At 51.5% G+C, this 16,379-nt stretch overlaps 1 protein-coding gene across 2 annotated transcripts in view; it reads left to right on the top strand.

The window, feature by feature from the left end:
• The window catches only part of Ptpn5 (protein tyrosine phosphatase non-receptor type 5), a 63,496-nt gene extending 49,645 nt beyond the window's left edge, over nt 1–13,851 (top strand). The window contains exons 4-14 of one of the 2 annotated variants that reach the window (XM_036181705.1): nt 216–323; nt 576–659; nt 1,076–1,317; nt 2,387–2,576; nt 4,940–5,024; nt 8,253–8,332; nt 8,516–8,653; nt 9,459–9,569; nt 12,010–12,170; nt 12,264–12,377; nt 12,703–13,851. In XM_036181705.1, coding sequence (XP_036037598.1) covers nt 216–323; nt 576–659; nt 1,076–1,317; nt 2,387–2,576; nt 4,940–5,024; nt 8,253–8,332; nt 8,516–8,653; nt 9,459–9,569; nt 12,010–12,170; nt 12,264–12,377; nt 12,703–12,796 — 1,407 coding nt within the window. In that variant the 3' untranslated portion in view covers nt 12,797–13,851. The remainder of the gene's footprint in view (nt 1–215; nt 324–575; nt 660–1,075; nt 1,318–2,386; nt 2,577–4,939; nt 5,025–8,252; nt 8,333–8,515; nt 8,654–9,458; nt 9,570–12,009; nt 12,171–12,263; nt 12,378–12,702) is intronic. The other variant, XM_036181713.1, reaches the window with a different exon arrangement.
• Nucleotides 13,852–16,379: the final 2,528 nt, after the last annotated feature.

Here is a 16,379-nt window from a genome sequence, read left to right as displayed (position 1 = left end):
GTGGGAAGGGTCTGTCTCAGCCACCTGTGATTAGCTCTCCTCCCGAAGAGTGCTGGAGCCTCCTCTAGGGACATGGCCCTTCCCTCCGATGCCCAGTCTGAGAGACTCAGGAGCTTCCAGGGGGCCCAGGTTGGGGCTGAAAGTGAGCTCTGCAGGGCAATATAGGGGCAAAGAGCTGCAGCTATACGCTCAGTCTGCTCCCCTGACTGCCCCAGCTCGCCTGTGGGGTGCTCTGGCTCAGTGGCCATGGCCACTCCTGGCTGCAGAACACCACAGACCTCATCTCCTCCTCGTTCACACTGTTGAACCATCTGGGACCTGTGGTGAGTAAACTCTGAAGGGCCCCTAGGACGGTGGGATGGAGTGGGTTAAGCTGGGGCTTCCCATCCATCCCTCCCTCACAACACCTGGCTGGGGTATCTCTGAGTTCAAGAGATGTTTCCAAGAACCCAAAGGCCCTCTGTGTGCACCCCACCCAGACACAGGATGGGTTTTCTTGTTACTTTTGAAATAGATAAGACCATTGCCCTTTCCCACTCCTCAGAATACTGACCAGTTTGTCTGATGTTCCCCAGGCCTGGCTGGGTTCTGGGACCTGGGGGATCCCAAGTCTGCTGCTAGTCTCTCTAACTGTGGGCCTGGTCTTCATAACCACCCTGGTAAGGTGCCTCTTTGTCCTCAGCCTCAGGGCAGTCCTTCCTTCTCTAAAAAGCCCCACTTCCTACTAGATCCATCTGATCCCTAACCTGGGTTCTGAATAGGGCAAAGATAGACTTGTCTCCTTCAGCTGCATGCCTGCTTAAAGCAAGAGTCTCCTTTCTAGAAGTGATCAGGGCTGAGAGAAAGGGCTGGCTGAGGCAGAAAGAACCCCCAGGCCCCACCCAGAAGGATTAAATCCACTAGAAACTGAGGACAGAGAAGGGAGAGTCAGGATGGACCTGACATCTAAGAGCCAGGAGAATGTGGTTGCTCTAGACCTGATAGCATCAGACAACTCCATCCCACAGGGTACCCCATGAACCCAGCAGGCAGCAAACATGATCCCAGATCCATGATGCTGTGTGCTCCCAACCAGGTGTGGCACCTCCTCAAGGCACCCACAGAGCCACCTGCCCCACTGCCCCCAGAGGACAGGCGCCAATCAGTGAGCCGTCAACCCTCCTTCACCTATTCAGAGTGGATGGAGGAGAAGATAGAAGATGACTTCCTGGACCTGGATGCAGTGCCTGAGACACCTGTGTTTGACTGTGTGATGGACATCAAGCCTGAGACTGATCCCACCTCACTGACTGTCAAGTCCATGGGTCTGCAGGAGAGGTGGGAGGGGTAGAGGAGGGGTGGCTGGGGATCACAAATTCCCAAGTCCCTTTAGAAGGGTAGATGCCTAGCTCCTAGTTTAGAGTACAAGGTGAGCCTCATAGCGTAGCATGTGTAGACAAGTGCTTTTCCAGTAGTGCATGTTGATTGGCGTACATCAAGATGAATGCCCAAGAGTACAGTTCCTTCCCATGCACACACAGGCATGTGCAGGAGTGCACATGTGCACACCCATACTATCCTTGGCTTGAGGAAGTCAGGGTTGGTCTTCTCATACAGGGCATGTTGAAGCCTTTAGCTTAACTGTGTTCCTTGTAACTTTGACAAAGGGACAATAGGTAGCATTTCCCAAAACCTCTACTTCCCTAGAGTTCCCCCATGGGATTCAATGAGCAAGTTTTGGGAGGTAGTGATACCCTGAGTTTAGGGCTGGGTAAGCCAGCTCACACACAGTTTGAATTACCCACAGGATGTCATGGAAAATGCTGGAGGAGGGCTCAGAAAACCTAGACAATATTTTTTTTGGCTCTGCCACCTCCTCATAGTCAAAGCCTGGACAATGCTAGTGCCCTCTTGAAACTCAGTGTCCCCTTCTATATAATGAGGATTCCCTCCTTTCCTAGGCTTTAGACACTGGGCATGATGGAGCTGGCCCAGTATAGATATCTTTGCTGCTACTGGCTGCCTTTGATCTCCCTACTTCCCCGAATGCAGAGGGCCTTGGCCTCTCCTAGCTGCAATGCACTTAACACCATGACAGGCTCATTCTAGGACTGTGATGCTAGGGTCTGAAGCTGTGCTCTTGGGCTGGAGGATCACCTTAGCATGTGTCTTCCCTGTGGGCTTCCTTTCGGGGAGGGCCATTAGGGATTGCTTGGGGTTGAGCTTTCGGAACTGGAGCCTCCACTCGGCTATGGGAAGGAGCCGACCAGGGTGTAGACAGAACCATGTGCTCCTTAGGACAAGCTCTTGTCACATCCCTCTTCCGGGAGCCACCCTGCTCTCATCCAACCAACTTCCTCCTTGCTTTCATGCCTAAGGTTCATATCTTCTTCTGTGACTCTTGCAGGAGGGGCTCCAATGTCTCCTTGACCCTGGACATGTGTACCCCTGGCTGCAATGAGGAGGGCTTCGGCTACCTGGTGTCCCCACGAGAGGAGTCAGCCCATGAGTACCTGCTCAGTGCTTCCCGCGTCCTCCGGGCAGAAGAGCTGCATGAAAAGGCCCTGGACCCCTTCTTGCTGCAGGCAGAATTTTTTGTGAGTCCCTTGAAGTGATCACCCACCCTTGCACTCATAAAGACCCACCACTCAGCCAGTTAGTACTCCAGAGTATACAGACCCATCTATGGAATAGACTAGCAACCCCTTGTCATCTCTCCCAGCATTCTGGGCAAGCTCTTACCCTCTGAGACCTGATGTCCTCATCTGGAAAGTCAGACAAATGACAGGGTCTTTTTGGGACAGGCAGATAGCAGTACCTCTGGATCCATTTGGGAGGACTGTGCTCTGGAAGCTGTAGAAAGCATCCTCCTTGTGGTGTAGTTCAGTGGTAGAACAGGAGCCTGGTAGCAAACACAGAGCAGGGTCAACCCCATAGGAAAAAGAAAGCCTCATCGACTCATTCTCCTGTCTTCCCGCCCTCCTCTGCCTCGTATCATCAAGGATGTTTAGCCCATGCTCCTGGGTCCCCCCCTTTTCTCCTCTGGGTTTCAAGATTAGGCCCTAAGTCCTTTCTCAACCTCTGACTGACATGTGCGGGATTCAGAAGGGCCCAATAAGTAACAGTCCTGATCTCCTGCCAAGAGTGCTTAGCCAGATGAAAGCTCAGCCATACGAACGTGTGGCCCATATCGTCACCAATACAAAGTGAGACTCAGCAGTGTGAGACTTTTGATACTGGTCCTCAGAAATGGCAAACTCCACTGCCACGGGGGTCTTGGCCTTTCCCCGTTGGTCTGCACCCATAGTTAAGAAAAGAACCCCCAAGAAAGGGAAGGGAGGAGCTGAAGCCCAACAACCCACTTTCCCTCCAACTCACCAGTTGGATAGCTCACCCACTGTGCTGCTTGGGCTCAGTGCTCCATAGGCTCTTGTGGGAACACTCAGATCTCCAGAACTTGTCTCCACCTGCAGAAAACCCAAAGTGATGGGCCCGACTTTCTTCTCCAACTGTGTGCTCCACCCCATACCTGCAGAAACTGTCCACTTCCGGGCCAGGTGACTGGCACCTTCCTCATATCCTTCCCACCTCAGTGTCTCTAGAAAGCTTTTCCTCCGACTTCCTAGAGAACCACTCTCGGCTCCCACCATCACCATCCTCTCCCCGTGAAAACAGTCCTGCATACCCCTTCCTGCTCAGTAGATCCATAAATTGTGCCAGGCAGGAAGGAACACAGCCTGCTAACCCACTCCATGGGCAGTTCTGCACATGTGTGTGGTGGGGTTGGGTTTTGTTTTTTTTTTTTTTTCTTTTGATTCTCATAAGAGCCCTAGAAGATATCACCATCTTCATTAGCAAAGATCATCTAGTATATCCAGAAACACTGAGCAGTATGACCAGGTGCTAAAGTGTGCAGACATATTAGACAGAGTGCATAGGGAGGCATCCCTAGGGAGGTATCCCAGAGGCCATGGGTCAGGGAATGGAGCTGAGGTGATCCTAAGAGTTAGAGCCAATTTGGAGGTGCAGGAATGAAATTAGTAGTACTCTCAGCCAACATAGCGCCATGAATGCAAAGCCCCGTGGGCTTGGGCAGAGGAGGGAGGCACTATGGAGGCCTGAGAATGGCAAAACAAAGAAGGCCAAGTCAGGAAGAACAAAAGTTCAAGGCCCGCCTGGGCCACATAATGAGTTCAAGGTTGGTGAGCAACTTACCGAGACTGTGTTAGAATTTAAGGGAGGAGCTGGGATTTTAGCTCAGTGGTAGGGTACTTGCCCAGCATGCACAGGCTCTAGGTCCAACCTCTAATCTAAGGAAGACATGGGGAAAGGGACAAGAGAAGCAAACTCAACTGCAGATAAAGGGAAGCCGGTCCAGAGAGACCTCACACACTAGGGAACCCATCAGACACGGGGCTGCTTCAAAGAGACAAACAGCCTCACGGAGTGAAAAGCGGGTTAGTGGGCATTCAGGGAAGGTTCTTAGAGAAAGTGACCTCAGGTAGACAGGATGTGTAGAAAAGATGAGGGTGGGTCAAGTCTTCCCAAAAAGAGAACATCACAAACAAAAGTCCAAGGTGGGGATGACCACAGCTGGAACACACATCCCCAGAGCTACCTGGCTGGCTGCTGCACAGAGAACAGGGAAGGAGGGGGTGACTGGCAAGGTCAATTTTTGTCTTGTTCATTTTCACTTGGCCTTTTATTGAATGTCCATCTCAAACCAAGCTGGCCCTCAACAGACAATTGCTGTGCTATTTGTTTTATGCACTTGGCATATGCCACTAACTGTTCTAAAGGTGTGTGTGTGCTAACTCACACAGTAGTAAATGCTTGTCGAATGAATGCATAAACTCAAGACAGCCCCTGCACTGGTGGTGGGAGGCTAGCAGCATCTGAATTTGGCCTTCTGGGAAGACCAGCCTGAAGCTACTCACAGCCCCGTGTCTCTCTCATGTAGGAAATCCCAATGAATTTTGTGGATCCAAAAGAATATGACATCCCAGGGCTGGTTCGGAAGAATCGGTACAGAACCATCCTTCCCAGTGAGTACCTGCTGCCCCAGGTTGGGGAGGGGAGTGGGTCCTGTCATCTGGGAAGGCCTCAAGTCCAGAGATGGACCTCTAGAGATGATGGACAATCATCACCGTAGACTGTATAGAGACCGGGCCAATCAGGAAGAGAAAGGAATGAGAGCAGAAACTGGCTCCCTTTCTGGCCCTGGACCCTTCCTGGATAGTGGCATTGGGCTCTGTAGAAGCACTGGGAGAAAGGGCATCTCTGAGGCGGTGAACAGTGGCTGAAGTTATTGGCGTGGCCTTTCTCTTCTGAGTGGGTATATTTTAAGAAGAGAACCATAAAGGCTCACAGAAGGCAAGTGATTGATCCACAGCCACACAGCTACTAAACAAAGATCTGCCCTAAACCTGGGCCTCTGTGACTCCAGCATCAGGCTCTTCTGTCTCCCTGTGTTCTGTATGACCTGACTAGTCCACTAGCAGGCAAAGCCACCTCCCAGAGGGAATGAGGTACCTCCATCCTGTAGTGATCTGTCTATCATGGGGTGTATCCAAATGAGGCTAAGGCCTGAGCAGGGCTGGTCTCCTTTGGAGACGGTTATACCAGATGACCTACTGTTCCCATTCCATCCCATGGTGTCATCGTCAGGTTGTTTCAATCATGGCCCTCTGGGGGCTAGCTCGGAAGGAGGGGGTGACGTGTTGAAAGTGAATCCCTGAAAACCTACTCCAACCAGTTTGTGGAGTAGCAAGCCCTTAAAAAGCAGTTTGCCATCAGCATCTCCACCAGCATGGAAGATGTCATGACTTATTTTTAACTTTTAAAATATCGACTTGTGGTTGCTATGGTTACACAGTCTCTAGGTAGTTACGTTTAAACAAAGCACCATTTAAGGCCAGGATGCCTTAGTTGGGCTGCTCACCTCTTCTCTCAACTTATCCCCCCTGCCCCTGTTCTTCCTGCAGACAGGGGCCTGGCTATGCCAGAACCTAGGGTTTTGCTGGCTCCTTAGAATAGCCACTGGACTCAGCCACAATCCATGTGGTCATGCTGGACTGTTGATAAGCTCCCATCTCCTCCAACCATGCCCCGAACCTCCAAGCCCCCAAACCCAAAATAGAACATTGTACAGCGAGGCAGAGCTGACCCTGAACCTTAAGAGACTGGACTGGGGGGACAAAGGTCATGGAAGGCTCAGCAGAAGCCTGGGATCAGGATGGGGCTGGAGACACACTGAGATTTGTTCTATCATTGATCGAGCACGTTTCCTGAGCCCCATCCCAGGGACTGAAAATTTGGATTCTACACACAGAGCTGTCAAGCAAAAGAAACAACTCTGTGGACAGTCCCAGGGTGAGCACTGACCTAGCAGGAGCACTAGATTCAAGGGCATAGTGGCTGTCCCATTCACACAGTATCTCCACCTCCTAAAGAATGTGGAGCAACTCGGAGACCGTCTGGACCTTCTTGGATGAATGAGTGGATGAATCTCTCAGATCTGACCCCCTCCCTTCCATCCTTACTACCAAATGACTTTGTGGAGGTTCAGCCTTCCATGTTGCCTAGTTCTAATGAGCACCATTGACATATGGTACACTGGCATAAATGTCCCTGGACAAGGTGGCAGGGAGGGCAGCCTGTGACCTTGACACTTCTTACTGGACTGTGGCAGTCATACTCTGTGCTTTTTCTCCTTCCTGCCCCCCTCTCACAGTGGGTGCAACAGAAACATAATCATGTCACCTTCCTCCTTAAACACAGTGAACGGGCCACCCTCTCTAAGCATGGTATGTGAGACTGTGGCACCTGGCTCCTCTCCAGCTCCCATCTCTCACCAGTCTCAGCCTTGGCCTGTGCACCTGGTCAGACAGTGTTCCCTGTTTCTCCTCTTGGTCCTTTAACCCCTGAAAAGTGCCACATCTTCCGGGAAGCGCAGCCACCCTAGCCCAATCTCAGCCCCTCAGACCAGCTCTCAGAGCTCTCAGGCCAGGCACCACTTGTCTCCCTGCCCAACACTATGTCCTCTTTGTGGCAAGGACCATGTGTGTCTTGTTGATCCAGAAAGCTCTTCTTAGAAGCACAGCACAGAGCTAGCATGGACCTGGGGCTGTAGACTGCAATCTTTACCATCACCACAGTGACTCCATGATCACAAAGCTCTACTTATCTGGCCAGAGAGGGCAGTGCCCACAAGTGTCCTTCCAGCACCTAACCTGGATAGGCAAAATCAACAGGTCCAGGCAGAGATGCCTGCTTAAGCACCCTCTTCTGCAGACCTTGCCTAAGCCCCTCCTACCTACTCTTAGCCCTCCCCACCCCTGTACTACTTCTCTGCCCTCTCCACAAGAACCATCCACCCCACATCACCTACCATGACCCAGGCAGAGACGGGGTAGTGGTGAAATATTTAAGGCCACTCCACGTAGTTCAAAGGGAGGTTTATTTTGTGGGGTAACTTACAAATGAAGGGATAGGTTGCAGGGTCTGGCAAAGGTATGGTGCAGTCTGGCGGTGTTCTCTGGAGAACTCTGCTCGGTCTACCTCCAGCGTCCAGGGTCCTGGAACCAAGAGAGGCCTCTCCTCTTGATCCTGGGTCTTCAGCTTCCTCCCTCAGCCCCGCCTTGTGGGCGTGGCCATTACCGAAGCCTCAGTCGGGGTTGGAACTTCCAGGCCAATGCTGGAATGGCTATCCACTACAACGGGGACTCACAGAGGCATGGAGATGAGAGGCATATGCCTATCACCTCTAGGTTTTTCTCCATTCCCACTGTCTGCTGGAACTCATGACAACAGCAACTGCTTGTTATGTAGCTTTGTCATAAGCTACTGTGCTCTGCTTCCTGGCCAGGGGCTCTGCTTTTGCCCATTAACTCTTTTTTTTAATATTATTTATTATTTTGTATACACATGCATATAAGTATGTATGGGGCACACTCGTGGAGGTCTGAGGACAATGTATGAGATTCAGTTCTCCCCTCCAGCATATGAGTCCCAGGAATCCAATTTATTGCCAGGCTTGGCAGCAAGTGTCTCTTTACCCTCTGAGCCATCGTACCACCCCCTGTTAACTCTTTAGGTCTTTATAAGATAAAGGAGGTCATCAGGTAATGACTCTTAATAACACCCCTGCATTGCCTGTGAGGGCATATACTGGCTATGACCCCAGAGGAAATGTGGGTACTATGGAGTAGGACAGAGAAGTTCGCCCTATATCAGAAGGTCCAGCTCACAGCCTCACCTGTCTCCCACCTCAGATCCTCACAGCAGAGTATGCCTGACTTCACCAGACCCTGAAGATCCTCTGAGTTCCTACATCAATGCTAACTACATTCGGGTATGTAGCTCCATCCCAAGAGCCTTCCACTAAAGGAGAGGCCTGAGCTGGTGGGATCTATCCTCCAGACTCGTCCCTAAACCGGGGCTCCTACAAGCTTCAAGAGGAGCCTAAGTGTGGGATGGGGCCCTGGGCGTGCCGCCTCTGACCCCAACCTGACAGGCTGGACTTGGCTGGCTGCAGGGCTACAGTGGAAAGGAGAAAGTGTACATCGCCACACAGGGACCCATCGTCAGCACTGTGGCGGACTTCTGGCGCATGGTGTGGCAGGAGCACACACCCATCATTGTCATGATCACCAACATCGAGGAGATGAACGAGGTAGGGACCGTGTGCCATTGCTCAGTGCTCCCTGCTTTCTGCCCCACATGAAGCATCTCACTTGCATATTAATGTCTATGAGGATCTTGTGAGCCTGGCATGCATTCAACTGTCAACATAAGGAAATGGGAGGTGTCAAGAGTTAAGGTATGCACTCAGGGCCACATAGAGCAGAGCAGAGCCTGGAACTGGCTTCTCCCTCCCCATCCAATGGCCATGCTGTCAACCATGATACTTCCCTGCTTCCCAGTCTGACACCGGTGTGGAAGTTCATGATGAACAGCTCATTTAATTGAATCTCCATTTAAAAAAAAAAAAAATCCTTCTGAGGGAAGCTGGAGAGATAGCTCAGTTGAAGATCTGAGTTTTAACCCCAGGACCCATGTATACAACAGGCATAGTGTATGATAGTGTATGCATCTTTACCTCCCCCCAGTGCTAGGGAAGCTGAGACAGGCAGATCTAGGGCTCACTGGCCAGCCAGTCTCCTTACTTGATGAGTTCCAGGCCAAGAAGAGATCCTGTCCCAACGTGGACTGCATGTGAGAAACAACACTTGAGGTTAAACTCTGGCCTCCACACACATACACAGTCCCATAAAGGGTGCCATTTTCATTTTTCAAATGGGGAAACTGAAGCTTAGGAATGAGGGGGAGCTCACGGGTTATGAAGCCAAGATTTCAATACAATCCTCTAATAACAAAGCCTGTTGTCCATCCTTGTGTGCCCGTCTGTTGGCCCCAGCAGAACAAGAGGGAATGTGGGAGAATAGCAGTGTAACACAGCCTGATCTTGGTCCTTGCAGAAGTGCACGGAATACTGGCCAGAAGAGCAGATAGTCCACGATGACGTGGAGATCACCATACAGAAAGTCATCCACACTGAGGACTATCGACTGCGACTCATCTCCCTCAGGGTGAGGTCTGGAGCTAGACAGGGCAGGGCTGGCTTAAAGCTTAATTGGGACCACCAACTGAAAAAACTACTCAAAGGCCTACTATAGGTGATGCCTAGGCCTATGTCACACCCAGGATTCACTGGTAAGCAGGGTGAATAGACTTGGACACTAGGGTCAAGATGGAGCCTCGGCTGCATTTTCCAAACCTTATTTTCATGTACCATCAAGCTCTTCCTGTGCACTGCTGCTCACTCATAACAGTTCTAGCTCTTCTCCACAACCTCTCAAGGCCAGGACTGTCCTGGTGAGAAGGCTTCAAGTGCTTCTAGCATTGTCCTTATCATAATGGAAGGTTATTTATGACTTTGAGTGCCAGTAATGTCCCTTCCATTGGGGTTCTGCTTTCTGGTCTGATGCACCTTATATGTCCACCACCAGAGGGCAGGCACTCCTTGCTGCTTTAGGGCACACAATTATGCTTACAAGAAATGGCAGGAAAAGGGAAAACACACAAAATAAGAGCAACACAGAGCAGCCCAGAAGAGATGGGGAAGATGCCCTCCCACCCAAAAGTTGCACTTCTCCCAGGATAATCAGGAAGAAGAGAGACTGCTCCTTTGGGGCATTATGAAGGTTCTGGTTTGGAGAAGTGATAAGGGGTGTGTGTGTGTGTGTGTGTGTGTGTGTGTGTGTGTGTGTGTGTGTGTGTGTTGGAAGATGATCACCAGAAAGGTGGAGAAGTTAAGTGGGGCACCAGGAAGTTGATGCCTTGTTCAGAAACAGCATAGAAAGGTCACTGATGCTGACAGCCACAGGGTTCAGCCACAGAAAGGAGCTCAGGGCCTGACATTTGTCCCACTGAGCTGCCCTGTTTCCTACTGGATGCAGAACTGGGCAAGATACCAGGGTGCCTGAGCCCCCAGAGGACAGTGTCCATATGAGCATCTAACACCAAGACTTATTGGAAACACAGAAGGCCAGGAAGTAAGGGGCAGGTGCTGCGCTCATTAACACAGCCATGTAACCCAAGAATATGAGGAACCAGCTTCCAAGTAGAACGAGGCTGGGGTGTGGGACTGCACATCTCAGAGCTATGGGACCAGCTAGGGAAGAACAAGGATGTCCTGGGGTTTGAGGGTATTCCCAAGCACCTGCTGTGGCTGTGGTTCCGGCCTGGGTATGGGGGACAGAGCTGTGTTCTGGACTCTTTCTTCAAGGAGCACCCATAAGATGGTAAATACCAACTAGTGACAGGCAAGGATATAGAAGGGCACCCTGCCATATGGAATGCTCTGGGCATGCTTACCAGAAGGGCTATATGGGATCTTGGAGGATTGGTAAGGGGTGGGCAGGAGCAAACAAATGGGAAGGCTTTCCTAGCGTGCAGAAGGATCAGCTGTGTGTACAAGCACATGTGTGTGCCCACTTCCTATATCACGTCCACCCACAGAAGAAAAGATGATGGAGTGAGGAATCTCTCCAGGGTCTCTAATCTAAGGGCATGGATCACATTTGAAGGTGTGCACTCCTGACCCACAGGCCGCACCTTCAGATTCCCACCAAATGGAAATGAGCTTTCAACATATGAAGTTGGGGGATAGGAAACCACACTTTCAGTCCGTAGTGAAGGGTTTCTTGGTTTGGTGTAGGGTTAGGTTTTCAGTACTAGAGATTTAACCCAGGTTCTCACACTAGGCCAGAACTCTCTCACTGAGCTACATCCCCAGCCCTTTTTATTGTTTTGCTTGTTTTGAGACAGCCTCACTAAGATTCCCAGACTGACCTGGAACTTGCTCTGTAGATCATGCAGACCTTGATCTTCCTGCTTCAGGCTTCCAGGTAGCTGGGATTACAGGCCTGCACCATCAGACTCAGCCAGCAGAAGGTCTCCAACACAGTTCAGGGTATCCAGATTTGTGCTGGGGAGAGACCATTTTAATGCTATGGGTCTGTGGTAATCGGGGAGGAGTAGGGTAGGATCATCCCAGAGTGGGACGGTAGAGCAGAGAGGACACTGGCAGCACACTGAGGACAGCAGGATGGGCAGGCAGAGCATAGTGCCTGTGCTCTGGGTCGTGTGACTGAGGGGTACCTGGAACATCTGTCCGAATAAGGAATTTCCAGATAGTAATGAATTGGAGAAAAGGCTCTTTGCCTTTCTTGGATGATTTTAGAGTTTAGAGGTCTCTCTCACTCACTCTCACGCACACACGCATGCACGCACGCATGCACGCACACCAAGCTAACTCTGATCTGTCTTGTGCCATTAGGCAATATGGTAGATAGGGGACTAAGGATCCCTACACTCTCTGTGCCCTCCCCTCCCTCCCTTTCTATCTCCATCTTTGGGTGATTTAGGTCTGGGAACATTCACATGTATCTGGAGGATGGGAGGAGGATTCTCTCTCTCTCTCTCTCTCTCTCTCTCTCTCTCTCTCTCTCTCTCTCTTTGGGGCAGAGAGGGACTGAAGAGCGAGGCTTGAAGCATTACTGGTTCACATCCTGGCCTGACCAGAAGACCCCGGACAGGGCACCCCCACTCCTGCACCTGGTACGGGAGGTGGAGGAGGCAGCCCAACAAGAGGGACCCCACTGTTCCCCAATCATCGTTCACTGCAGGTGGGTTTTCCTGTCCACTCCCTGGGGTGGGGCTGCGCCCATCCCTGGGCTACTGTGCGCCTCACCCCATCTATCCTCTGGACCGGCCCTCAGTGCAGGGATTGGGAGGACTGGCTGCTTCATTGCCACCAGCATCTGCTGCCAGCAGCTGCGACGGGAGGGCATCGTGGACATCCTAAAGACCACATGCCAGCTCCGTCAGGACAGGTCAGCCCCTGGTCAGGGGAGGAGAGGGTGGCAGTGTGATGTGTGCATGAATCGAGGGACAGTGGATAAACCAGACATAGTCTATAAGGCAGATGAAGAGCAGATAAAGCAAATGGGAGAGAGCAGAATCCAGGCAGCTCTCTGGAGGAAGACAGAAGAGAAACAGCTGGTGGAAAGGACAGGGGCTGAGAACAAGGGTGTGTCCCTGCAATGAAGGGGCAGAGGGCAATGGCTAGGAAGAGTTGCTGTCTCTGAGCTACAGAATAGCTGGTGCCCCTAGCGTTTGAGGACCCCTCCCACAGCTCACTGCATCTCTACTGGCCAGGGGTGGCATGATCCAGACATGCGAACAGTACCAGTTCGTGCACCACGTCATGAGCCTCTATGAGAAGCAGCTGCCCCACCAGTCCTCAGAGTGACCACGCTCTTCCTCTGAGCTCCTCTGGGCTCTGCCCAGCCTGAGTCTGGGCCTTCACCCCAACAATCCAAGATCTGGCCCTGGGTCCTGGGCCTGCTCCCTGGCCCTTCCCCTCACCCTTCCTTCTCTTCAGTCTGCGCCCCCTCTGTTGTCCTGGCCTGGTCCCTACCTCCAGCCTAGCTCTTCTGCTGTACATACTGCAGAGTTGGGGAGGGCAGGGGAGGAACTGCCAGGCCAGGCCTGGGGCCCCTGGGCCTGACCCACACGTACAGACCTGGGGCCTCAGTTTTAATCATGGTTCCACTGCTACTTGGTCCAAAATGTTTCCATGCCACACCCCAAGTGTCCTACCACTACGTGCTCTGTCTGTCCATCCATCTCTGCTCTCTGTACCAGACACTGTGTCCCCTCAGGCAGGAAAGGAACACTGAACTGAGCTCTAGTCCCTCAGTCCCCCAGCCCCCAAGGCAGAGGTACCTGCCTCTAGCCCCACCAGCTCCTCTGAAAAGGCAGATTGCATTTTGCCATCAGGATGTGGACAGCAGGAACAGGATCCAGAGACCAGGCAGGGGAGCACTTGATGGTTAACAGAGAGATCCCAGCTAAGGAAGAAGGTTCCTGGGCAAGGGTGGGCATTATTCTAGATGCCTTCTGAGTGTTTGATACTCTCAGGAGGCAATGGCCAGCCTGTGAAGCTGGAGGGAAAGAGGACAGATGCAGGTGGGGAACCCCAAAGAGCGGGGCCCTGAGGGGGGCCTCCAAGAGTAGGATGGGGACTCAACTCCAGACCTGTAAGACATCTTTCTGTGTCACTACGGGAAAGCCCAAAAGTCTCGCTGCGTGTTGCTCTGTGTGTGTTCCCTGTGTCCATGTACGTGTTGAGAGCCCATGAGCAGGGCATGCATGACTCTTTGGCAACATGTGTTATCTTGGAGCCACGTGTTTTTATTGCTGACTTTAAATATTTATTCCACGGCAAACAGAGACATTTGGTGTCTTTTTATAACTCGCTCGTGGTCATTGATTAGAGCAATAAAGAGAGCATTTGGAGCAAAACTACGTCTCCTGGTTCTGTCATTGCCAGTTCCTTCCATCCCCAGCCTCCTTGCAACCCAGGGTTTTGTGCCTCTCCTCTGCCCACGCACATAAAGTTGGCCCTCTCGCTCACTGGCGCACCCTGTGGTGATTGGGAATATATGTGAAGCTGGATTTGAAAAGCCAAAGTCTATTACTATCTGAGGACTCTCATTCAGCCTTCAGCCCCAGCCCACAGAACTACACTGCACCACAGGGAACCTCACAGATGGAAGACAAAGCGGCTAGCAGGTCACCAGCTAGAGAGCTGCTCCAGGGAGGCCAAGGGTGGGGCAAGGGGACATTCCCCTCTCTGATTGGATAGTATACTTCTGTTCTCTGGGACCTCCATCTGAGCTTCAGACACCTTTATGTTTTCTTATTGTCTGTGCCATCCCCTCCATGGTTGAATCTTTGAAGGCCCTATGGCTGGCCAGTAGCCTGCCCTGGGGTGACCTCCATTTACCATCAGTGGCTGACAGCTTCATCTTAGGGCCAGGGGAGAACAGAGCAGAAGTGTCCCAGATGCCTTAGAATCTTGTTCCCTGGGGCCCTTTGGGGGGGGGGGGGGGGTCTACTCTCAGTCCAGGCTTTCCAAGGAAAACTACTGGATTGCAGCTGCTACTGGGCCCCACAGGGCTAACAGGAGGTAAGTGGACTGGTCCAACAGGTCCAAGGCAGGGCTGTCAGCTCACAGAGATCTCCCTCCCAGAGGATGGGCCCTTCTATCCAGATTTCAGAGACTGGACTGAGGAACAGGAAGGAGCTAATGTCATTTCCCTACCCTGTAAGGCCATACAATGTTTAAAACAAAAATCGTATTCCCAAGATTTGTGCAGGGTGGCACATCCACAGGACTCACCAATTTGCCTCTTCCAGTCCTGGGAAGACAAAGGCCTTTGGCTTCATCCCCAACCCTGTCTGGCTGCATGTGCTCATGTACCCGAGCATGGACAGCAACCCTGACCCCCTCAGCTCAGAGAAGCCCTACCCTGCAGTAGTAAGAAACAGAACCTCTACCATAAGGCACAGGAAATGGACTCCTGGCCTGCCACCTCAGCTTCCCTCAGGCCTAGTCCCCAGCATTCCGTCCATTCCTGCATCCAGCTTGCTTCCTTCCCCCAACTCCCACAGCTAAGCTGTGTGCCACCAAGTCGAAATAAGAGCCTAAAAAGGCCCCCCCAAAAAAAAACAAAAAACAAAAAAGAAAGGGGTCCCCCCAATCAAGGGTGCAGCATCTAAGGACTAGTGACAGCCAATGCCCGCTGTTGGAAAAAAGGAGACGGACCACCCTGCTTGGCCAGGGCAGCAGCTGAGCCTCCAAGCCGCAGGCACAACATTCAAGGATTGGAAGACCCAGGTTAGTAAAGAAGGGGAGGCTTCCTGCCATTTCCTCTGGGAAGAGACATAAACTGGTACTTTCTGAGCCAGAGGGGGAGATGGAGAAAGGCAGAATGTGAAATGCTCTCAGAACCCTGAGACAGAAGCAAAGATGTACAAGGTAGAAATCGGGAGTTAGTCTCAGACCACCTGCTCAGAAGAAGGCTTTGAATTCTCTGGAGAACACTGGACTAGACAGGGCTGGAGGAGCAAGAAGCTCAGATTCTGCTCTCAGCAGTGACAATATAGATAGGTCACTTGAATCAGACGTGTTTCCTCATATGCAAAACAGGTTCTTAAAAAACACCACGCAGGTTAACTAAGAGGCAGGTGTGTCCATTCACCTGAAACACTGGTGCCATCATCAAGAACAAGAAAATGCCTTGTAAAACTAGTATACAGAGATCTCCAAGGCACAAAGAGAAAGCAGGGGCAGAACTGTGTTTGGCAGGCCACCTGACATGTACAATGCGAAGGCCACATACCCCTATCCATGTCTGAATGGAAGGGCTTCAGTGGGAACCCCAGATTGCTGGGAGGTGGGAAGAAAATGTTTATGGCATCTGAAGTTGTTAATATAGTAAACTACTGGTTTAAAAAAAAGTATAAGAAATAAAAGCTAAGCCTCTGCCTTTGTCCTGTGACAAAAGAAAACAGAGCTGTGGAAACACAGTCACCTATCTCACCATTCCAAAGACCTCAAGTCCCTAGGGCCCAGAAAAAATGCTAATCAGCTTCCTTGAAAGGCCTACCTCCTCAGAACAGCATAGTCAGAAATCCCTCCTTTGGCTTGACTTCATTTCCTCCTGATGAAACGCCCAGCACTGTCTTCCTCTCCCATGTACCTCTCAACAGGTATCCTAGCTCCCTGTGAGCCCTACTCAGTTATCTGGGTAAGTTTAAGCCCCAGTTCCTTCCTCTCCAGGAACCTGGGACTGTTTGTGTTGCTGGGTGAAGGAACAGGCCCCCTAGTCCATTCAGGGAAAAGAAAATGGAGTGTAAAGAAAAGAGAGGCCAGAGAGTAAAGGTCCATTGCCCGACTGCTCTCCTCTGTTGCGCATCCCCACCTCTTGTGTCTATAGACACATCCCATGCACTCACACCACCTCCAAATATCCCTTCTACCCCTT

The sequence above is a fragment of the Onychomys torridus genome, chromosome 1 (genome assembly GCF_903995425.1).
Source record: "Onychomys torridus chromosome 1, mOncTor1.1, whole genome shotgun sequence".
Taxonomy (NCBI): Eukaryota; Metazoa; Chordata; class Mammalia; order Rodentia; family Cricetidae; genus Onychomys; species Onychomys torridus.
The sequence above is the reverse complement of the archived record's forward strand: the minus strand, read 5'-3'. Positions and strand labels throughout refer to the sequence as shown.